Source organism: Podarcis gaigeae, assembly GCF_964106915.1.
Source record: "Podarcis gaigeae genome assembly, chromosome: 14".
Lineage (NCBI taxonomy): Eukaryota > Metazoa > Chordata > Lepidosauria > Squamata > Lacertidae > Podarcis > Podarcis gaigeae.
In genome coordinates this window covers 53699972-53723244 of record NC_139690.1, presented here as the reverse complement: position 1 = coordinate 53723244, position 23273 = coordinate 53699972, and the positions used below count along the sequence as shown (strand labels likewise).

Here is a 23273-nt window from a genome sequence, read left to right as displayed (position 1 = left end):
GTCCACCTTTCCCTTTAGGAGGGAAATTCCCTTCTTCCGAATAGGACTCCTCGCCGGAACAGCTGGATCCCGGGAGGCGCCGCCCGGGCAGAAAGGGGCGGGGAGGAGGGCGGGGCTTCGGCTCCGGAGGACACGCCCCCCTCTGGGAGCCCCGCCCGGCTCCTGTTAACCCTTGACAAGCCAGGCGCGCCCAGTTCAGCCCCTCGGAGTCACGTGTCTGGCGCCCCCCAGGGAAGGTTTTCCCATCCCCGGCAACCTTCCTCTGAGCACACGCAGAGCGCGCCTCGAGCCGCCGCCGCCTCCCGGGCCGGAGGAGGGAGCCCGGCAGCCGAGATGCGCGGGCGCGGCGGGGATCGGCGCGCTCCCGACTCCGCCGCGGGCGGGGGAAGAGACGGTCGCCCCCACGCACGCACGCCCCCCCCCCCCCAGGATGTGCCCGGGAGCCGAATTTGAACTCAGCGCCGGATCAGAATCGGAACGCCTTCGCCTCGGCCAGGGATCGGGGCCCCTCGAGTCCAGCATCCTGGTCCCACAGGGGTCACTGGGGGGGGGCTGAAAAGAAAGCCCCTCCTGGCCCGCCGGTCGGTTTAATCCGGTCCCTGTGGCAGTTTCTTTCCTGGGGTCAAATCCTAAAAAAAACCCTTAACAACGTCAATCCTAAAAAAGGCTCAACAACTTTGTTTGGCCCCCATGGCCCTTCACTTCATCAAATCTGGCCCTCTTTGGACGCCACTGCTCTCGCAGCTCTGGTGGCTCCTTGACCAGAAGGAATGTACTTAGTGATAACCTGGAAGTGTGGACTGGATTCTGGCCACAGCCTCCTGGTGCATATTGTGCCCACAAGGGAGCCTGTTTGGGGCAGGAGCCAAAGGAAGCGCCTGGAGAAGCTGGGTCAGGGTGCAGGGCTTGCGCTGGAGGCTCTACGGGGGGGGGGGGGGCTCTGCTTGTGGGAACAATCCTAGAATGGTGGCGTTGGAAGGAACCCAAAGGCCATCAGGTCCGACCCCCCTGCAAGCCAGTCAGCTCAACTCAAGCATCCATGGCCGTATCTATGAATAAGTACACACATCATATTCTGATGCTTCCTTTATTGCGTGCTTATTTGAAAAGTTAGTTTAAAATATCATTAAATAGTGCCTAAGAAAAAATTCAACAAAGGCCGTCCTGCATTCAGTCATTAATCCTTGGTCTAAAATGTTGTCTGAAAAGATTAGTTACTTGCAATGGGTGCAAATAAGACAATAAAGAGCAGATCCGTCGCCCAACATCTTCAGAGGAGGGAGGGAATTTGGATGTTCTGAATTTGGATGTTTGGGGGCGCCTGCGAGGGGCTCATTCCTCCTCCTCCTCCTCCTCTTGCTCTCCCACCTCCAGCTCCCTGGGGGGCACCTGGATGCCCAGGATGGCCTCCACCCGCCAGAGTCTGCTCCGCACCTTCTGCAGCTGCGCCCTCAGCTCCCGGAGGGACCTCAGGCACTCCTGGCATGTCCGAAGGTCCCTTTTCCCTGCAGGGGGAAATAAAAAACATTAAGGTCTTAGATATATAAGAAATGGTCATAAATGTACCAAGCAAACATGTACATAAATATATAAACCACATGTCTGAAGCAGCACAGGAAAACAGCCCTGAAAACATTCTGACTCCCAAACTGACCAAGTCTTTTCTCTGGAAGGAGGGAGGGGGGCAGGGAGCCTCCCCATTGTTTCAGGAATTGGGAAATCACCATCTCAAAGGAATGGCCAGACTACCAGATAAGGCATTATCAGAGAACCTGGCAGACAGGAAAAACAACAACGTTCAAATTTCTGTTGTAGACCACCTTTGATGTGATGTAGGTATGATGTTTGGGGGGGTCTTGGGTGCACATTTTTATTATTTATGTATGATCATTACTTTGTCAAAGTAAAGAAAAAAGAAAAATGTGCTATAGGGACTATGAGTCTAGTGAAATAGCTTGCCAAGGAAGATGTCAGTGGTCTGAAAGACCATCTCCATTGCTAGGACCTCCTCAGGAGCGAACTTCTGCAGGGGTGAGGCCGTCTTCCATGGTAGTTCCACTGGCCCTCAGAAGTATGGGGGACTGTGGCCCAGAGGGCAAGAGAAAGTGGGGAGACAGGGCCTTCTCTGTGGCAGCCCCCACATTGTGGAGCTCCCTCCCTATGGAGATGCACCTGGCACCTTTGCTGTGGAAGGTTTAATCTCTTTCACCTTAGCTTTCGCCATTTCTGTGGGACTCCTTTGGCTGAAATGTATGCTGTTCTCCACTGGGAACAGTTTGATCTGCATGGAAGGGGTTGGACTGGATGAGCCTCTGGGTTCCTTTCTGATTCTACACCTGTTTGTTTATAACTTTATATTATAGGACAGTCACCGACCCTGGGGCTTATTCATAAGGAATCTTGTAAACAGGATCAAAAGGAAGAGCCATGGGGGGGGGGGGCTTCTGTCTGGTACTTACGCTCCTGCAGCTGGTGGGCCTCAATTTCGAGCAAGGTCTCCAACGCTTCTTGCAGGACCCTGAGATCTGGCTGGAGGAGGGGCGGGGAGGGGGGAGGCGGGGAAAGCGGGTGGGGCGGGAGGGAAAAGCTGGAGGTGGTGGGGGTGATGGAGACCACCTCCCCAGAGCTGGAGGCCGAAGTCGACTCCAAAGTGGGCTTCGAAGATGACAGGCTTGGGCCTGGGGAGCTTTGGCAGACACCTGCAAGAAACAGGAGGGTGGGGCGGGGGAAAGCATAAATTTGACAGGCATGGAAGTCCAGCAGTCCCCAGCATCCACCCGCTTGACCCCCCCTCCCCTGTTTACCATTTTAAGCTGATTTCACGCCACAAGAGGAACTTGGAGGCCAGCGAGACAGAAAAGAATGGGGGCCTTTTGTCAGAGCCTGGCCAAGGATGTGTTAAGTATTATTTAATTGTACATTGAAATGGAAAGTGGCTCTGTATGTGTATTGCTAAAGGTTTAACATTGGAAAATTCCATTGAGGTCAACTAGCTCTCAGAATGCATAACAGGTTAATGGTTAGCTGCTGATGTATCTCTGCTGCTCTGACATGAGGTGTTTAACAAAGATCACCTGAGAAAGGTATTCAGTTACAAATCTCCATTTCAGGTCTGTGAGTTAGTCTTTGTTCTTAGGCCACCGGAGAAAAAGTGTGTGCATCATCTCTCTCCAGGAACACAGCCTCCTGCTAAAGTAGTCCGTTTTGTTGGAAACACAGAGCATTGTTTTCAGTTCCAGGTGAAGTAATTTCCTATTTCTAAGATGTTGTTCCTATGCTTGGACAAGCACATTATATTATGCAACTATCTAATGTAACATTATTTGCTTTTTTGAACAAGTTCTGTTAGTAAAGCTTTGGAACCATATTTTTGTACTGGACAGTTTTTATTTCAATAAGATTCTGTTTTTGTTCATCCTATTTATTTGAGGCGAGGGACGTGGGTGGTGCTGTGGGTTAAGCCACAGAGCCTAGGGCTTGCCCATCAGAAAGTCGGCGGTTCGAATCCCTGCGACGGGATGAGCTCCCGTTGCTCGGTCCCTGCTCCTGCCAACCTAGCAGCTCGAAAGCACATCAAAGTGCAAGTAGATAAATAGGCACCGCTCCGGTGGGAAGGTAAACGGCGTTTCCATGCACTGCTCTGGTTTGCCAGAAGCTGCTTAGTCATGCTGGCCCCATGACCTGGAAGCTGTACGCAGCTCCCTCAGCCAATAAAGTGAGATGAGCGCCACAACCCCAGAGTCGGCCACAACTGGACCTAATGGTCAGGGATCCCTTTACCCTTTACCTTTATTTATTTGAGTGTTAAAACGTGTGCACCACTTGGTTTGAAATAAACCTTCTAAGTGATTTGCAAAAAACAAAACACCAAAAAACCAAGCTGCAATGTTAACATTGTAAATCAAGAAGGTTAAAATCCATTTGGCAGAAAATTGAAAACCGCAGCAACTTCCGAAGAGGCGCACCAGGGCTGCTGGCTTGACGCTGCAGGCGGACCTCCATGCGGATGAGCCTCCGCCGGGTGCGGCAGATCTGGAGGCTGGCGGCCCGCAGGGAGCGCGGGAACTGATGGCAAGCGCTGCGGATCTTCACTTCTGAAATTGGGAAGCGGGAAGGAGAGGAAAGGGATCAGGCCCCTGGCAAGAGGGTTCCCCGGCTGGGGGCTGGGGGCCAGGAGGTGCCCCTCTCCAAGACTTACCTGCCTGGAGGTACTGGCCCTGCATCTCCTTGAGGACCTGCAGGTGCTTCTGCAGAAGCAACAGGGAGCCCCTGGTGGGGTCCAGGAGGGTCTCCGCAGGGGGGCTGGCCAGCAGCGGCTTGACCTCCTGCTGTTGGGGCTCTGGATCTGGGGCAGGAGGAGTCGCAGGAGCAGCAGGGAGGGTTTCTGCAGGAGGAAAGAAAGGTGACTAGCAAGAAAGAGCAGGTGACAGCTGGCCCAGTTGGCTCAGGCCCTGAACTGCCTCCGCTGCAGCAGGGGTCAGGCTGGTGAGGGACAGGGGGCATGTTTCCTTAGCAACCCCCCGTGGGGCAAACATGGGCTCGGGTGGGGTCCCCAAGCAGAGTCCAGCATGTTGTTGGTGGGGTGGGGTATGAATTTGGGTAGTGATCTGGGTTGCTGGACTAGACACCCCCAGATCCCCACTCACCCCCTTCCTGTGGCTCCTCTTTCATCTTAGGCAGCCTGGAAAGAGAGAGAAGCATGGAATGCTCTTTGCAGCAGGAGGGCACCAGGAATGCCCCCCAGGATGCCAAGGGGAACAAGGCACCCCCTTCCCAATTTCTTCTGGCTGTGGGACATGCACAGCACCCTCCCCAAACGCCCCCAGCGGCCCTGGCTAGCTGTGGGTGCCTGCCAGTCTGCCCTTGACCTTCCAAGCGTGGGCAAGATGAGAAGGTTCTCCCTGCTGAAGAAACATCCACCGCTTCCGTCTGGGGTCAGACCCTCCTAAGTTGGAAGCTGATACTTTCTTATCAAAGGTACATTCAAGGGCACGAAAGAGCCACTCACTTTGTATTGTTTTCAGATCTGCTCCTGTGGAAGGAGAAAGAGGAGGAAAACATGGAGGCGAATTTCTTGGAAGTAACCGTAGGAAATTTAATGCAGACAGGCTAGCCAAAATAGCCAAACTAACAGCAAAAATTCGACATCAGGGTGACGAAACATATCAAAAGGAATGGGGAAAATTTATGTTATATATAGAGAAGACGATGTGAAATAGGGAAACCAGTAGAACTGAAATAAACCTCATAATGGGAAAACACAAGAAATTGATTGGATAATAATATCAAAATGAATTAAAAATGTATATTAGGACTATTATTGAACAATATGTGTAAATGAATATAGACAGACAATAAGAATTGTATATATAGAAAGATTTGTTTACAGGCATTTTATGGAAAAAAATTGAAGAACAATTATATATAAAATGGAAAAAGACAATGCAAAAAGTTAAAGACAACATAAAAAAGCTGGAAGAAGGAAGGAGGGAAGTCTGCTCTGGAAAGCAAGAACAAATGTGAAATATAATGTATGTGTATGTAGAGTATATAACTAAAAATTCAATAAAGATCATCTAAAAAAAAGCAACGGAAATTTAATGCAGACCAATGCAACTGTGCATTGCAGTCAGGACTGGATTTAGGTTTGATGAGGCATGCAACCAGTCCACGCAGAACATAGGCACCCTATATATAGAAAGGAGCAAACCAGTGATATTTTAGGGAGCAGGCTAGTAGACGGTGCCCATGACTTACATCATGGGTAGGCAAACTAAGGCCGGGGGGCCGAATCTGGCCCAATCATCTTCTAAATCCGGTCCACAGACGGTCTGGGAATCAGCATGTTTTTACATGAGTAGAATGTGTCCTTTTATTTAAAATGCATCTCTGAGTTATTTGTGGGGCATAGGAATTTGTTCATTATTTTTTTTCAAAAGATAGTCTGACCCCCCACAAGGACTAAGGGACAGTGGAGCGCCCCCCCCGCTGAAAAAGGTTGCTGTCCCCTGACTTACATCAAAGGAGCTACACAACACAAAACACTGTTGCTGTAAGTAGGTTGTATTTTATTTGTTTTTTATCTTGCATTTTGGAAATGGACATCCAGGGTTTTTTCCTTTCATTTTTTGGGGGGCCCCCAAGAGAGTGGGGCCCTAATCTATAGCTAGTTTAGCTTATAGGTAAATCCAGCCCTGGAGAACAACCGGAGTCTTTAAATCCTCGAGAAAGCTGCCGGGCTCCGTGTGGTCGTGATCCCGCATCTCTCCAGCAGGAGGAGGAAAAGGGTCTCTTTGCCATTTCTCTCTCGCTGAGCTCTGGAAGCGAAGGGATGTCTGGCGGCTGCAGACGCGCGCAAAGGACCTTCCTGCTAACACCTCTATTTGTTGCTCTAAGTCGATCTCCTGTGCCTCTGCCCAGATCCATACTGCACCGAAGGGCGCAAGTTCCCTGTAAGTAAACCTTTCCATTCTTACTCGAAAGGCTGGTCTGATTGTTGGGGAGCAAATCCCCGGCGCCCGGAGAAGATTCCCCAAAGAGGCTTCGCCGCCTGGTCGCTGCTGGATCGCTGGGCAAGCGAGGAAACTCCGCCGGGAGAGGCTTTCAGGCGAGAGCCAAGTCCCAGGGGTTGTTGCAAATGCACGTGGGAGCAGCCGAGGTAGATTTGGGGGGGGGGTGAGGGGCGCGGAGCCGGGGAGGGGGCGCTGCTGGGCGCCCCCCAACTCTGCCTTAGAGAAGAAGGCAGCGCGAGAGGTGAAGGTGCTGGAATTGGAGACCCGGAGATCCGCCGCTGGCAGCAGGGATCACTAGGAAAGCTCTGTAGCATCGGTCCATTTGCCACGTTGAGGAAGGTCTGCCGCGCAGCGGGGAGAGCGTCTGCTTTGCCTTCAGAAGGTCCCAGGATCAGGCCCCCCTGGGAAAGATGCCTCCTGCCCTGAACCCCTGGACAGCGCCTGCCAGTCTGGCTTGAAAGGGCTGAGCCAGGGTCAGGTTTATCCTAGACCTTTCAACATTTTTATTAAGTGTAGTGGACACTCGGGTTGCGAACGTGATCCGTGCAGAACGCGCAGGTTGCGATTCGGCGCTTCTGCACATGCGCAAATCGTGATTTAGTGTTTCTGCACATGCGTGAGCGCCAAAACCCAAAAGTAACCCGTTCCGGTACTTCTGGGTTTTGGTGCGTCCGTAACCCGAAAACGCACAACCTGAAGCCTCTGTAAACCAAAGTATGACTGTACATTGTAATATTTATTTATATCTTGGAATACGTAGTTGAGGATCAATGTATTCTTGTTCTTTGTAAATTTTGAAAATGAAAGAAAGTGGAAGGAAGGAAGGAAGGAAGGAAGGAAGGAAGGGAGGGGAGGCTGAGCTAGAGGAGCCTGACTGCACCAGGAGGCACTGTCCTGTTTTCATCAGCCAGTACTCAGAACCATGGAGGGCGGTGGGAAAGGAGGGAGGCCCCAACCAAAGAAGAATGCTAACTGAAGTTGACAGAATACCGTATGCACAGTTTGCAGACTTAACATATAGAATAAGAAAAAAAGAAGAAGATATGTTGGGAAACGTTTCTGGAATATATGGGGAATAATTGTGTACATCTGGAAACACTGGCAGCATTAAGGTAAATTCAACGGCGTAAATAAGCTTTGATGGATGCAATAATGGAATACGGAATGGTATAGTTTTTGTAAAATAAGCTGGGACTTAGGAAAATGAACCATGGAAAGAGAAGCAGGAAGGGGAGGGCCTTCTCGGTGGTGGCGCCCGCCCTGTGGAACACCCTCCCATCAGATGTCAAAGAAATAAACAACTATCCAACGTTTAGAAGACATCTGAAGGCAGCCCTGTTTAGGGAAGTTTTTAATGACTGATGTTTTATTGTATTTATAAGCGTTTGTTGGAAGCTGCCCAGAGTGGCTGGGGAAACCCAGCCAGATGGGCAGGGTAGAAAAATTATTGTTATTGGTATTGGTATCTTAAGGTTGTATGAATGAGCATTTCAAATTGTAAAACAGAAAATTTAATTTCAGAAGTTATATATAGAACCATGGAGGGGGAGGGGGGAGCAGAAAATAATTCCAATGCATTTCATGTCTGGCAACCAATGAGCCCCTTTGGTTTCGGATAGTACATGGGTAGATGAGGTGAAAAAGCCCAGGGCAAAGATTTTCTGGGGGCTCATTTACCCAAAGTATTTAGCATGAACCCTGGAAGTGTCTACTTGACTCTGACAATATGCACCAGGATGCTTAGCTTGGCCAGAATCAAAGAGACACTTCCAGGGTTTGTGCCAAATCCGTTCCTTCTGGCCAGGGGCGTGGTGCTATTTGCCAGAGCCTGGGAAGGTTGCATGCCCACACATACCAGGCAGGTGCAGAGAGTACTTGCCCAGCCCTCACACCCACATCTCCAGGTGGATGCTCATGCGCCAGCGGCAGCAAGGACTGGGGGATGTGGAGGCAGTGAGGGCTGGCCAAGCGCAGAGGGTGAAGATAATGTCCGCACTCACCCAGCCCTCACCACTGGAACCTGGCAGGGTGGGCACAATGGAGAGCTCTGGAGGGGGTGCCTGGTTTGCACCCCGATTGTGCGCCCAGGGACCCCCATGCTAGGCCACTGCTTCTGGCAAATAAGCCACCCTACCCACGAGAGAGCTGTGAAAATTTGTGTCCTGGGCTTTTGAAGACTCATCTATGGTAGACAAGTGGCAGATTTACGTATCAGCTAAACAAGGTATAGCTTAGGGCCCCACTCTCTTGGGGGCCCAAAAAATTTAGAGGACAAAAAAACTGGATGTACATTTCCAAAATATAAGATAGAAAACAAATAAAATAAAACCGACCTACAGCAACAGTGTTTTGTGTTGTGTAGGCTATGATGTACCTCCCACCTGCTCCCTCAAATATCCCTGGTTTGCTCCTTTCTATATATAGGGTGCCTACATTCTGCATGGACTGGTTGCAGGGCAACATGGGCAAATGGTTTTAGATACCTATTAGGTCCATAAATTACCGTATAGCATATATTCTCTTCCCATCTTGGATCAAATCTATGCTTCCAGGTTTCATAAGAAAGCTGCAGAGATAGTGCAGTATAGTAAATCCCCCCTCCCCAGAAATGATCTCTTTCAGCTTCTGCCTTCTGGAAGAAGGTACAGGGTTATAAAGACTAGGACTAGCCACCTGAGAAACAGCTTTTATCCAAATGCGATTTTGGTTTTAAAAGCAGTGTGAGGAGTCTCTGGGAGTATCTTGTATTTAATTATGGGGTATCAGAGTTTTTAGGGGGTTAACCAGGCTTGTTGGTTTTTGAATGTCTGATGTAGATTTTTTTCAATTTCGTTGTTCTGTATGGGACAATGACAATAAAGACTATTGTATCGTATCATATATTCGACACAAAAACCAGCGACAATTTGTTGTTGAGAAAAGGACAGCTGGACATATAAAGGGCCCCATTACCTTCAGTAGCTGAGGGCCTCATCAAACCTAAATGCGGCCCTGCGTCTACCCATGTGCTATCTGAAACCAAAGGGGGGCATTGGTTCACAGATGTGAATTCCCCCCCCCTCCACCCCACTACTGAGGTCAGGAATCTTTCTTTTTAGGGAAGGGCCATGGCTCGGTTCAGAATGCCCCAGGCTGCACCCAAGGCACTGCCAGGTCAACTTGAGAAGGTCCTTCGCCTGACACTCCTGCCACTCAGAATAATTGACAATACTGAGCTTGACGGATCTGAAAGGCTTGACTCCCCATCAGGCAACTTCCAGGGAACCAGTCTGGAGGGGGTGAGCCAGAGAGCAGGCGGGTGTCAAGAGCCAAAACCGCCTGAACCCCTGAGCCCAGAAAGAGGGGGCGTGGGCGGGGCTGCCCCAGGTGCCATCTTGGAGGGAGGTGACAAATTATCAAGGAACAATTACTGCCCTACCAGGGCAGTTCATAAAAAAACTTTTTTAAAAAAATGCCTGCTCCAAAGGTCTTATCTTACAACACTAGGGATTATATAGCTACATATGAAATTTCACGCATATCAGTTAATATATTGACCCTCCTCCACAAAAATAGCTGTTTACTTGGTCGTTTTCCTATGTCGCGAAGGCTGAAATTTCAACAAAGCATGTTCCTTTGCTAGACTCTTTTCAGGCACCTGCTAGAAGCATTCTTCTTTAGGCAAGCATACCTAGATGCTTAGGAAGTTGAAGTAATTTTAATCTTAATATTTTAGCTTTTGTATGTTTTAAAGTAGGATTGTTAATTTTTCTTGATTTTACTGCTGTGGTGTTTTTTGTTTTGTTTTTTGTTGTTGTTTTGGTAAACCACTTTGCAGGTTTTTAAAATAAATTTTATTAAATAAATAAGCAGTCAATATAAATAAAATAACATAAGCCAAAACACAATCCATCCTGTAGATTTAAGTATCTGTCCATAGTTGCCTACTTGTTATCAGAGGCTCAGAATCCATGTTCTTTTGTAAGAAAACCATTACGTAAAACCATTTTTGCAGGCCAAAAAAAAAAAAAATCAATGTGGGGGGGGGGGGACAAGAAATTTTCCACACCGGGTACTACTTGACCTTCCTACGCCTCTGCCAGGGGCTGGCAGGTTCAAGCCATCGATTTGGCATATTATTATTATTATTATTATTATTATTATTATTATTATTATTACCAAAGATTGTCTTTAAAATCTGGCCATGGGGGGGGACAAGGCTTCAGGATGTCTCCCCCCTCCCCCCCTGACTTTACCTTCTGTGGCAGCAGGTGAAACAGCCGGCCATGGTGCCACCACAGGGGAGGCAGAAACCCCTTCGCTCGGCTTTCAACGGATCCAAAGAAGGCAGGTCTCCAAAGGAGACAGGTGTCTGCGATGTCAGCTGATCTAAGGGTCCTTTCAAGCACACACCCCCCTCCTGGTCTCCCAGGAAACAGGATTCCGCAGCCTATTGTAAGGTCAGAGCCTGGCCAGGGATTGGCCCCAAGAGACGCAGGGCTCCTGGCCCGGGTCACCACTTGGTACCTTCAGGCAGGTGAACCTGGGCTCCCCTTTCAGCCACCCCCCCCAACGCCCCCAGCCTTGTGTCCCTCTGGGGCATCAAAGGAAATAAAGCAGACCTCAGCTGTTATCCGCTTCCCAGCACCTCCTTCAAGCTCACCTGTTCACCCAGGAGTTGCCCGACTCATCATTCTACCCAGACATTGAGGTCCAGATGCGAGGGCCTTCTGGTGGTTCCCTCCCTGCAAGAAGTGATGTTGCAGGGAGCCAGGCAGAGGGCCATCTCAGTAGTGGTGCCATCCCTGTGGAACGCCCTCCCTTCAGATGTGAAGGAAATAAACAACTATCTGACTTTTAGAAGACATCTGAAGGCAGAACTGTTTAGGGAAGCTTTTAATGTTTGATGCATTACTGTATATTAATATTTTGTTGGAAGCCGCCCAGAGGGGCTGGGGAAACCCAGGTATTAATAATAAATTATTATTATTATTATTATTATTATTATTATTATTATTATTATGACAAAAACATGCCTCCCTTCATTGAGGGCATCGCACAAAAGGAGCTGCTGCTGAAAATCCTTCCCGTTCCAGTGGCAGAGAGTGGGCTGACTTGCCTTACGGAGCCATCTTCGCTCTCCACCTGCAGTCACCACCTCGACGGGAAAGCTCGCTTTTGCTGGACAGGTTGAGTCCCCAGGTGTTTTCTTTTTCTTTTTTCCCTGCCAGCAAATGGTTAATGCCCGGCAGCCTCTGACTGGCCAAGGTTCCAGGAGGGGGGCTTGAAAAGGAGAGGATTGGGAGAGAGAGAGTTAGTTGAAGCAGGGGGGGGGTTGAGGTTGGGAGGGTGGGGTAGGCCAGGGGCCAGCAAACCTTTGCAGCAGGGGGCCGGTCCACTGTCCCCGCAACCTTGTGGGGGGCCGGACTGTATTTTGGAAACAAAAATAAATGAACAAAGTCCTATGCCCCACAAATAACCCAGAGATGCATTTCCAATAAAAGCAAACATGCTGATTCCCGGACCGTCCGCGGGCCGGATTGTTCTCCCGGCGATTGGGCCAGATCCAGCCCCTGAGCCTTAGTTTGCCTCCCCATGAGCTACAGAAAGGATAATAATAATAATAATTTATTATTTATACCCCGCCCATCTGGCTGAGTTTCCCCAGCCACTCTGGGCGGCTCCCAATCAGTGTTAAAAACAGTACAGCATTACATATGAAAAACTTCCCTGAACAGGGCTGCCTTCAGATGTCTCTGAGCTTAGTGTAAAGGACAAGTGTGTGGTGTCCTGTGGGAGTAATCGGCCAGGAATTAACTGGGAGGCTGAGGCTGAGCCACGAGAAGTAAAGCTGTGAGAAGAGAGTCTATTTCGGTCTCCTTCCAGTCAGGAGGGGAGAGATTCTTCGACAAAAAGAGAAGACTCCCCAAACCCGTGATTCCTTGGGTCTGTTACTGAGTACCTCAGGCAGGAGTAGGGTTGTCTAAGGGGAAATGACTGACAGGAAGTACCACCTTGTTTAAGAACCAAAGTATTGAGTTAAGAACCAAAGTATTAAGCGGCAACAACTGTGCAACATCTGAGAAAGCACTGAAGTGAAATAACATTATAATCTGAAGTATCCTGTGTTTGACCCTCTCATGTCTTAAACTTCCTTTGTTAAATAAAATATTTATTTTTTATTTCAACAAATCCTGCCTGAGATTCCACATTACAAAGGTTTCCGTGAGGGAAACCTTAGTAATTTGGAGTCTCAGGCAGATATTTTGAGAATATCTTGTGGGAATTTGTGGGATTGGTGTTCTTGTGAGGTGGGTGCCCAATATTTAAGAGAAGTGTTGGCCCAACGGCACCAGGGAAAAAATAGCCATTGAGCCGTCGGATATTAATTGGTGGTAGCACCGGGATACGTAGTTAAAACCCACACAGAAACGTACCCAGAGATACAGAACAACCAGTTTAACAAAGCATTGAGGATATATTATTAAAAGAAGAAAAGTTTTCTGTTCGAAAATGGCCAGCAAGTACCAAGCGAAAGAGACTCGGGATGAGCCAGTGCCAGGAGCTGCCACATCTGAGGAGAATCCTCGTCTTGAATGAGAGATGGTGAGGCTAAGATGGAACTGGCTAAAGTTGAAGCAGAGAAACAGGACCGTCTTTAGCAGATGCGGCACCGGGGGGCAAATATCTGCCCAGCGCCCCCAAATTACCATGGGTAGTGTTGGGGTGGTCGTAGTGAGGCATCTGATCAAGGCCTGTATTTTAAAATGAGCTTAAAGATATATTTGCAAACGTTTGTATGTTTCATGCCAGGCAGAAACCAGCTGGCTAAGTAATTTGGTAGTTGTTTATCTTCCTGCTCTCCTGAACAAGGCCCCCCCCCCCTGATTTATAGCAGTAGCAGGAGACAAGTTTCTCAAAGCTGTAAAAGGGAATTACAGGCTGGGAGCAAAGGTTACACTGACCCTACATATTACAGAATACAATCAAGCTGCAAAAACACTAATTAAGAGTTGGTAAATAGTAAGATTTATTGTTTAACAGAAAATAATACCATGTGCCTCCCACCAGACTCTAGCCATATTTTCCTAAGGTTTAAGGTATACTGAGAGAGTTAAAGGGCAATAAATTTTGGGAAGAGCTAATGGGAAAAGCAGCTGGCTAGGAAGGGGGGTGTAAACTGAAGAGGCTTCTTTTGAAGCTGTTTTTTACAGAGTTCCTTTTTTACTTTGCAAAGGCCTTTTCTTCTAAAAAGCTATCTATGTTATGTATGAGATTTGTTGGCTTAATGTAATTAGGCAAAGGATTTAGAAAGTAAGAAATGTTAGATTCTTATTTCATTGATGGTGTGTGAGAATGTGAACCCAAGATCTCTGTTTAGATAGAATTTAATACCACGAGCCATTTGTTTTAGCCATTTGTTTTGGAATGCAGGGGCAACAGGGGCAAAAAGTGATCTGGTAATTAAGGTGCCTTGTCGAGGCAAATGTAAGATATATGGCTACTTGTCTGCCATTTATGGATAGAAGGAAATATAGCTCTTTGTCTCCCATAAAAGGTAATAGGAAATGGGTGTATCTTTTATGATTGGTTCTAGCAAACAGCCAATAGGAATTTCAACCAGGCTGATTGGACAGAGGCAGCCAAAGGAGGAGCAAGGGGGCTGGGCTGAGGAAATATAAGTGCTGGCCATCAGGGCTAGAGGGCAGGCAGAGCTTTGGCAACCATATACCACTGTGCCTATTATTTATTTGTCTGACAAATAAATTATTATTTTAATTTCTCTATTGCTGTGTTTAATATTTCATTCCAGCTAAGCGTTAACCACAAGCAGGGTGCTACAGTAGCTGCGCACTGCCAGCCATCCAGGGAGGCGCAACTCTCCCCCATGCCGCTGCAGGAGAGCGATCCCCACAGAGGCTTGGGAGTGAAGTTGTGCCCCTCCCAAACCTCCTCCGGAGGAGAGCGGTCCCTGCAGAGTCTTGGGAGGGAAGCTGTGTGTCTGCCAGTCTTGTGGTTGGTGGGGTGCAGCTGGCGGGCATGCAGGGAAAGGGGAGGCTGCTGGCAAAGCTGCACAGCTCCCCCCACTTGCTGGGGTGCCCCTGAGAGGCCGGCGCCCTGGCGCGATTCACCACTAAGCCCTATGGGAAAGACGACTCTGCAGAGGAAGAAAAACATACAGTTGAAGCAGAGAAAGAAAGAGAAAAGGCCAGAATCACAGCTGACATTCAGTTAGCACAGGCAGAGAGAGAGAGAGAGAGAGAAGAGTAGCTCATGAGGAAAAAGGAAAAGAAAACACTTGGGGACTCAACCTGCCCAGAAAAAAGAAAACTTTTCTGTCCCAGGAGCCACTGCTGAAAACTCTTCCCATTCCAGTGGCAGAGGATGGGCTGACTTGTCTTACGGAGCCATCTTCTCTCTCCACCGGCAGTCACTGCCTCTAGGCATCTTTCCGAAAGCAGTTTTGTGCTCCCAGGGGCCTTCTGTGGTGCTTTAGTTCATTATGACCTTAGAAACCCACCTATCCTCCAAGGACTCTTGAGGGTATACAATTGACCCACTCGCCCGCTCCAGATTACCTTCATAACTTTATCTGTTGGTGGACGGCCATCCTGATTCGGCCCCAGATACACGGACCAGATGCTTGGAAGCTGTGGCTGGATGGTTGCTGGGCAGCCGGTTGAAGCTAAATCCTACAAAGACAGAGGTCCTCTGGTTGGGTCAAGATGACATGGGGTTGGGGGTAGAGATGTAAAATTTCCAGAAGTTTTGAAGCCATGGGGGGGTGTCCCATCCCCCCGTCTTCCCCTGGGGAAAATTGGAAATTTTGGAAAAATTGAAAAAAAATTCATTGTGGAGTAGTTTTACAAAATGTGTGAAACGCAGTGTATATAAAAGTATTATGCTTTCAATAAAACAGGTAACCAAAAATACAACAAAAAAACAAGAAACCATCAACATATATAATAATCAGATTTGCCCCTTAGCACCAACAGCAAATAAAGTTAAGGTCAACCTCAATATTTAAGCTCCACAGCTCTACCCTTTGAGCAGTGCTTTAAAAACAACAGAAGACACAACAAATACATGCAGTTTATTCTGTCTCATTTTCTAAACTACTGCTATCACTTTCCATTTCTTCTTCTTCCTCTCTGTCATTTTTCTCATGGGCTTCTAAAAAACGGCTTTGGGGGGAAACAGGAAAAAACCTGTCCCCCCCACCCCAATTTTTCCGGGTTTTTTTCAGGCCTTCCCATCTCTACTTGAGGAGAGCTAGGGCAAAGCGTAAGGCAATTTTTTTGCATACCAGGCCCAGAAGGAAGCAACATCCAGTTACTGAACAGTATGTTTTTGAATTCTGGTGCTGGAGGAGACTCTTGAGAGTCCCATGGACTGCAAGAAGATCCAACCTCTCCATTCTGAAGGAAATCAGCCCTGAGTGGTCACTGGAAGGACAGATCCTGAAGCTGAGGCGCCAAGACTTTGGCCACCTCATGAGAAGAGAAGACTCCCTGGAAAAGACCCTGATGTTGGGAAAGATGGAGGGCACAAGGAGAAGGGGACGATGGAGGACGAGGTGGTGGGACAGTGTTCTGGAAGCTACCAGCATGAGTCTGACCAAACTGTGGGAGGCGGTGGAAGACAGAAGTGCCTGGCGTGCTCTGGTCCAGGGGGTCACGAAGAGTCGGACACGACTAAATGACTAAACAACAACAACAAATGTTGCACTAAGGCTCAAAGGAAGAAGAGTTTGGATTTGATATCCCGCCTTTCACTCCCTTTAAGGAGTCTCCAAGCGGCTTTCCCTTCCTTCCCCACAATAAACACTCTGTGAGGTGAGTGGGGCTGAGAGACTTCAAAGAATAGTCACCCAGCAGCTGCAGGTGGAGGAGCGGAGACGCGAACCCAGTTCTCCAGATTACGAGACTACCGCTCTTAACCACTACACCACACTGGCTCTCGAAAGGAGTGTGTGTGTGTTTTTTAAACTGAAATTTGTTATTACATGTTATAAACCGCATGATGGTAAGAGAGCTTCTAAACAGTTTACCAAAATATACAACAGAGCATTAAAATGATTGATAAAACACAGTTAAAAGCAGGTATCTAAGGTGATTAAAGTCGCATGCAGCTTCTACCTGTTCAGATGGGCTGCCCTAATGAAAATGTTTTGAGCAGATGCCGGAAAGAGTACAATGAGAGCCCCTGCCTGGGAGCTCCCAAGTGGGGGTGCTAGAAGGCCGGGGGGTGGAAAAATTGGGGGGACAGGATTTCCCCCCCTTTTTCCAAAGCCATTTTTATCAGGAAAAATTGGGAGGGGGAGTGTGTGGAATATTCAAACTATATCAAACTTTTTTTTCCAATTTTTCTGGGGAAAAACAACTGTGGGGAAAAAACCCGGTGTCGTCCCCCCCAATTTTTCCGGGTTTTCTCCAGGCCTTCCCATCTCTATTTGGGGGGTAAACTCCCATCCCTTGCGGGGGCTCAATTAGTGCCAGCACCTTCTGTCAAGAGTCTGGGTGTAACCCTTGACGCCTCCCTCTCTATGGAGGCGCAGGTTACAGCTACGGCAAAGGCGGCATTTTTCCATCTGCACCGTGTTAAGCAGCTGGTTCCTTATCTTTCTTGCCCTGATTTCGCCACTGTGATCCATGCAATGGTCACCTCCAGGCTCAATTATTGTAATTTGCTCTACGCGGGGCTGCCCTTGAAGCTGACCCAGAAACTCCAGCGGGTGCAGAACGCCACGGCGAGACTCCTTATGGGGTCATCGCTGTGGGATCACATTCATCCAGTGCTATATGAGCTGCACTGGCTCCTGGTGGAGTACAGGGTCAGGTTTAAGGTGCTGGTTCTAACCTTTAAAGCCCTATACCAAGGGTAGGCAAACTAAGGCCCAGGGGCTGGATCCGACCCAATCACCTTCTAAATCCGGCCCGCAGACGGTCCGGGAATCAGCGTGTTTTTACATGAGCAGAATGTGTGCTTTTATTGGAAATGCATCTCTGGGTTATTTGTGGGGCCTAGGGATTCGTTCATTTCCCTCCTAAAATATAGTCCGGCCCCCCACAAGGTCTGAGGGACAGTGGACCAGCCCCCTGCTGAAAAAGTTTGCTGACCCCTGCCCTATACGACCTGGGACCACATCTCCTGGTATGCCCTGCGGAGGACCTTATGGTCCGCAAACAATAACATATTGGAGGTCTGGGGCCTGAAGGAGGTTAGACTGGCCTTGACCAGTGCCAGGGCCTTTTTGGCAGTGGCCCCAGCCTGGTGGAACGCTCTGTCAAAAGAGACTAGGGCCCTGCTGGACTTGGCATCTTTCTGCAGGGCCTGCAAGACGGAGCTATTCCGCCAGGTCTTTGGCCAAGGCAGAGTCTGACCCCTCTCCTTTTACAAGACCCTGCATATAAGGGGCCTCTCTAACTCTTCTCACCAGCTCATACAAATAGCTGAGCCTGGTAAGTACTGAAGGTTCCCAATAGGGATCAGCAACCTAAGGCCCATGGGCCAGAAGCGGCCCGCTGAGGTGGTTTGACTGCCCCCCGAGCCACCCCCAAACTGAGCTGCCCGCTCGCTTGCTATGCTAAACCGGAACAGCGCAGCGCAGGCACTCGCTTTCGCAGTGCCAAAAATCACAGGCGTGTATGCACGACCCGGCCCACAGAGGGATCTCCGTGGGACCGATCCAGCCCAGGCAAGATAAACCTTGCTGACCCCTGCCCTATAGTTATAGTTATAATTTGCGGGTAGCCCATCTGATCTTGTTTTGATTTTAATCTGATTTTAATGTGTATTTCTGTTGATTGCGAAATTTTATGTCTTAATGTATTATATATTTTGATGTTAGCCGCCCTGAGCCCTGTTCTGGCAGGGGAGGGCGGGATATAAATAAAATATTATTATTAAACCTCGAGGGTTTGGGGATCTTGGGGAGAGGCCATTCTCTCAGTCCTGCCACCCTTAAAGGCACACTTGGTGGGGAGGCAGGAGAAGGCCTTCTTGGTGGTGGCTCCTCCCAGACAACTTTGGAACTCCCTGCTTAGGGAAGCCAGACTGGCTCCCTCCTTGCTGTCCTTGCGATGGCAGACAAAGACCTTCTTGTTCCAACAGGCTTTGGGGGACTGACTGCTTTTCATGATCTCTTGGTCTCTTGATCCCTGGTCTCTTGAGACAGAGCGTTCCACCAGACTGGGGCCACAGCCGAAAAGGCCCTGGCTTTGGTCGAGGCCAGCCTAACCTTTTAATGCTGCTTTTATTGTAAAGATTGGTATGGGTTTAATAGATTTTAGATGCGTATACAGTCTTAATTCTATCAACGTTTAATTGCTTTATGTCAGTGCTGGCAGGGCTGCTGCACACCGGGTACTTATCTCCACATGCGGTGGGAATGTACAAAAATCCAGCCTTTCTGGAATTTGATATTCCAAGAAATTAATAAAATAAGAAAACTACCATTGGAAATAAACCCAAATTTAGCTTTATGAAGTATATTTCCAGACAACAATCTGGATTTACATAATAAAGCATTAATAAGCTATTCATTGCAGGTGGTGAGAAATAGCATAACTAGACTCTGGAAAGACGTTTCAGGGACAATGATAGACAATTGATACAAAACAACTTGGGAAACAGCCCTTCTTGAGAGATTAGCAAATAGCCTATGATTGACACACGGACAGATAAAGAAATATGGCTTTATTTTATTATTAAATTTCACAACATGCCAATATTCCAGAAAATGAACAATCCCCCTTCAGCCTTTGGTCAATCTAGTGAATCTAAATTTAAATGTCAACATAAATTATTATCTTCCCTTTGATAATAATAATATGCCTTCATATTGATTCACTGGTAGCTTAAGAGGAAAAATGACTATTACTCACACTTAATCTAAGCACAACCGCAAGGGTTCCTGACTAGGCATTTAGCTGTGCAATGCTGCATGTTATCTGTTATTTCTGTTCTATCCTGTTTCCCCTTTGGTTTTGTTTAAACCAATTCACCAACCAAGAACTCACACATTGACCGCTAAGAATGAGCCTTGTGTTGCAGATGCTGCTGCAAATTTATCGCGCTGTTTTTGTGCTACACAAACGACACAAGAAGACTTGGTCTCTTAATTTGTGTCCTTTCTTATCCCTATGATCCTTGTTTATAAAACCGACAAAAAGTTATTCAAAAAGGGGGGGGGGGACAAGAGGTCCTCAGGGCAACCCTTTTCCTTGTGGAATTCCCCATGTACCAGTTTGATTTTTTTAATTCCCTGCTTCTCTTGAGGATGATGAGATTTGCTCCTTGGTTGTTCATTACGCTGGAAATATTGCTCTGCAGAAGTCAGAGGGGGCTGGGAGCAGAAAGAGATTGCTGAATGCCCCCGAAATGCTGCGATGAAGTGCGGCTCTTTCCAATGCCCTGTTTTGAAGAGGGGTTTGCAAAGAGAATGTTCAGCTCTTGAAATGTAGTTTATTTCTTATTTACCGTATTTTTCGCTCCATAAGACACACTTTTTCTCCTCCTAAAAAGTAAGAGGAAATGTCTGTGCATCTTATGGAGCGAATGCATAGTCCCTGGAGCCGAATTGCCCAGGGGCAAAAAGCAGATCGTGCTCTTTCTTTCTTTCTTTCTTTCTTTCTTTCTTTTTAGAAAGAGGGAAGGGGGTGTTGAAACAAAGCCGCTGAGCAGCTGATCGGCAAGCGATTGGGAGGGAGATGAGGGACTCTAGCGATAAAGGAGGCTGCCTGGGAGGGGGGAGGTAAAGGCAGTGAACTTGCAAGGAGAGGAGACAGGAATACTAAAGCAAGCAATGAAGAGAGAAACTCACAGTCAAATCACATATCATGTCTGTGGCAACAGCATGAACCACAAAAATCATACATCCACTGTTTCGCTCAGAATATTTTTTTCTTGTTTTCCTCCTCTAAAAACTAGGTGCGTTTTATGGCCAGGTGCGTCTTATGGAGCGGAAAATATGGGATATCCTCTTGTGTTGAAATAATAAGCAGAGGAGCCTGCCGGACAGTGGAGCAGCTTGCAGGACAGCTGGGGTACTGTGACCAAGAGAGGGGTAGAACTAGTAAGCATAAATGGCAGAGCAGTCAAGGAGTGTGAGGTTAGTGTGAGGTTAGGAGGTCAAGGTCAAGGACCCCTGGACAGTTAAGTCCAGTCAAAGGTGACTATTTATCTACTTGCACTGGTGTGCTTTCGAACTGCTAGGTTGGCAGGTGCTGGGAGCTTCAAACTGCAAATTCAGGTCACTGGCCCAATTCTCCTGCAAATCTTTGAGCCATTTGCACACAGGGCCATCTTTAGCATATGCGTCACCAGGGTGCAAAGATCCGCCCAGAGCCCCCAAATTTGGAGGGGGTTAACTCAAAGTTGTTGAGCTTTTTTGGGGGGAGGAAAATTGCTCACCTATAACAACGATGCAGCGGAAAAAACTGCTTTTGTTTCCTGACTTGTCGGGAATATTTGACGCTACAGAGTAACAGAGCGACATAGGAGTGGGGACTTTCGCTCCATTGCTTTTCACTGCCGCCGATCAAGAGGGACCGGTATACAGTAGGTATACATTTTGTGCACCCCAGAATTCAGCGCCTGGGTGCCCTGCAGCTCTTGAACCCCTGGATAAAGACAGCCTTGTTTGCACAAGGCTCAAGCCCACTGCTTCCCTTTTTAAAAAACGCCTGCATTTTCTTCCGCCTAGAGCTCACCCCCTTGTCCAATGACCTTCGGCAGCCCACTGCATCAGAGAGCGTCCCAAGGGGTCCCTGCCTCCCACCTTGCCCAACAAAGTCACGGGGGGGGGGGGCTTGCTGGCTACTTTCTGCTTCCCCTGGGAATCTGCTCAGCCACCAGGAGCTCAAGAGGTCTGGCCACATGGCAGACTCCCCTGATGTTCTTAACCTTCATGCCTCTGGCCGCCCCACAGCTTCCACTCAATAGCCACAACCATCAGCTCTCTTTCCTCCTTCGAGGCCCCAGTCTTTGCCTGTTGCCCGGGTGGGCCTTGCGATGGATGGACTGACTCTCTCAAGGCAAATCTGAAAAAATGTAGCAAAACACTGACAATGGGGAAACACTGGCCTGCGAGCGCTCCAGCTGGAGAACAGCCTTGACCAAAGGTGTCCTGGGCTTTGAAGATGCTCAAACTCAGGACGCAAGGGAGAAACGTGCTAAGAGAAAGACATGCTCGGCAAATCCACACCGTGATCAACTCCCACCCGGGAACCAACGTCCCCACTGTGGAAGGACGTGTGGATCCAGAATTGGCCTCCAGTCACTTACGGACTCACTGTTAAAACAGTGTTCACAGAAGACCATCTCACTCAGCTACGAGGGATCGCCAAAGAGAATTGATAATGGGGTGGAGGCAATGGGGGCCCCTTATATGTCCAGCTGTCCTTTGCCAACAACAAATTGACGCTGTTTTTTGTGTTGAATATATGCTATCTGGTAATTTATGGACCTAATAGGTATCTCAAGCCATTTGCGCACATTGCCATGCAACCAGTCCATGCAGAATGTAGGCTCCCTATATATAGAAAGGAGCAAACCAGGGATATTTGAGGGAGCAGGCTAGCAGGGGGGGCCCATGACTTACATCACAGGAGCCTACACAACACAACACACTCCTGCCGTATGTAGGTTTTATTTTACATTGGTACCTTGATTTACAACCATAATCTGTTCCAGAGGTCCGGTTGTAAACCAAAACAGGTTGTAACCGAAGCTGCACGTTCGCCAATGGGGTCTCCCCCAAAATGGGTTGTAATCCAAAAAAGGGACACACACTTTGGGGATGGACATGGTTGTAATCCAAAGCGGTTGCAAACCAAGGTACCACTGTATTTATTTTTTATTTTATATTTTGGAAATGTACATCCAGGGTTTTTTCACTTTAATTTTTTTGGGGGGCCCCCAAGAGAGTGAGCTAGAGCTTGTTTAGCTTATATGTAAATCTGGCCCTGGCTGCCCCTCCAGTGGCAGAGAGTTCCGCCAGCCTGGGCCGGTGTCTTTTGTTGGCCAAGGAGCCTCACCAACCAGAGCTGTCAACTTTCCCCCTTTTTTAAGGGAAATTTCCTTATTCCGAGTAGGATTCCTCGCAAGAAAAGGGAAAAGTTGACAGCTATGTCACCAGCGGTGTGGCTATGGGGCCGCTGCTGCTGCTTCTTGCGCGTCTCCCTCCCGCTGCTGCTGCTGCTGCTGCGCCTCTGCTCGCGCCTTTACGGCGTTGGGCGGGGCTGGGGGCGTGTCCTGGCGCGCTGACGCCACCGCGCACGCCCCGCCCCTCCGTCTCTGGAAAAGAGAAGAGAAAAAACTTTTCTCTTTTTTTTTTAATTGAGGAATCAACAGCCGCCATCTTGTCGCGGAGCCCGAGCGCGTCGCGGGCGGGAGCCGGGCCGGGCCGGGCCGAGAGACAGACAGCCGGGCGGGCGGCGGGCGGGCCGACGGGCACCTCGAGGCGGGAGACGACGCCGCCGCCGCCGCCGCCGCCGCCGGACCCCGAGGCCGGCCCTCGCCGAGACCCCGCCGGGCCGGGAAGGCGGGCAGAGACGCCGCCGCCGCCGCCCGCTCGCCTGCCTGCCTGCCTGCCGGTCAGGGGCCTGGTGGGCCGCGCCGCCCGCCCGCCCGCCCGTGGGCCCGAGCCGAGGCCGCGCCGCTGGGAGGGGCGAGGAGCGGGGGTCGGGCGGGCGGGCGGGCGCCATCCGGGCACCTCCTGGGCCGGGGGAGGGGCGCCGGGCCTGCCTGCCTGCCTGCCTGCCTGCCTCCTCCTCCCCT

The 23273-nt window shown here is 49.1% G+C and overlaps 1 protein-coding gene across 1 annotated transcript; it reads right to left on the bottom strand.

Annotated features, from left to right (window-relative positions):
• Positions 1 to 1073: 1073 nt before the first annotated feature.
• LOC310830949 (uncharacterized protein) lies at positions 1074 to 10893 on the bottom strand. Its single transcript, XM_083710789.1, has 7 exons — positions 10748 to 10893; positions 5009 to 5032; positions 4647 to 4681; positions 4199 to 4384; positions 3966 to 4094; positions 2460 to 2699; positions 1074 to 1505 (listed from the first exon to the last, which is right to left on the bottom strand). The coding sequence occupies exons 1-7, from the start codon at positions 10777 to 10779 to the stop codon at positions 1333 to 1335; spliced, it is 819 nt and encodes a 272-aa protein (XP_083566915.1). The 5' UTR covers positions 10780 to 10893; the 3' UTR covers positions 1074 to 1332.
• Between the last annotated feature and the right edge of the window lie 12380 nt (positions 10894 to 23273).

Bases quoted from the DNA above. Each gene is read 5' to 3' on its own strand.
- LOC310830949 (XM_083710789.1), bottom strand. From the start codon at position 10,779: ATGGCCGGCTGTTTCACCTGCTGCCACAGAAG. The intron at 5,033-10,747 runs GTAAAGTCAGGG...CTCCTTCCACAG, and splicing joins TTCACCTGCTGCCACAGAAG to GAGCAGATCTGAAAACAATA. The intron at 4,095-4,198 runs GTAAGTCTTGGA...TCCCAATTTCAG, and splicing joins GGGCCAGTACCTCCAGGCAG to AAGTGAAGATCCGCAGCGCT.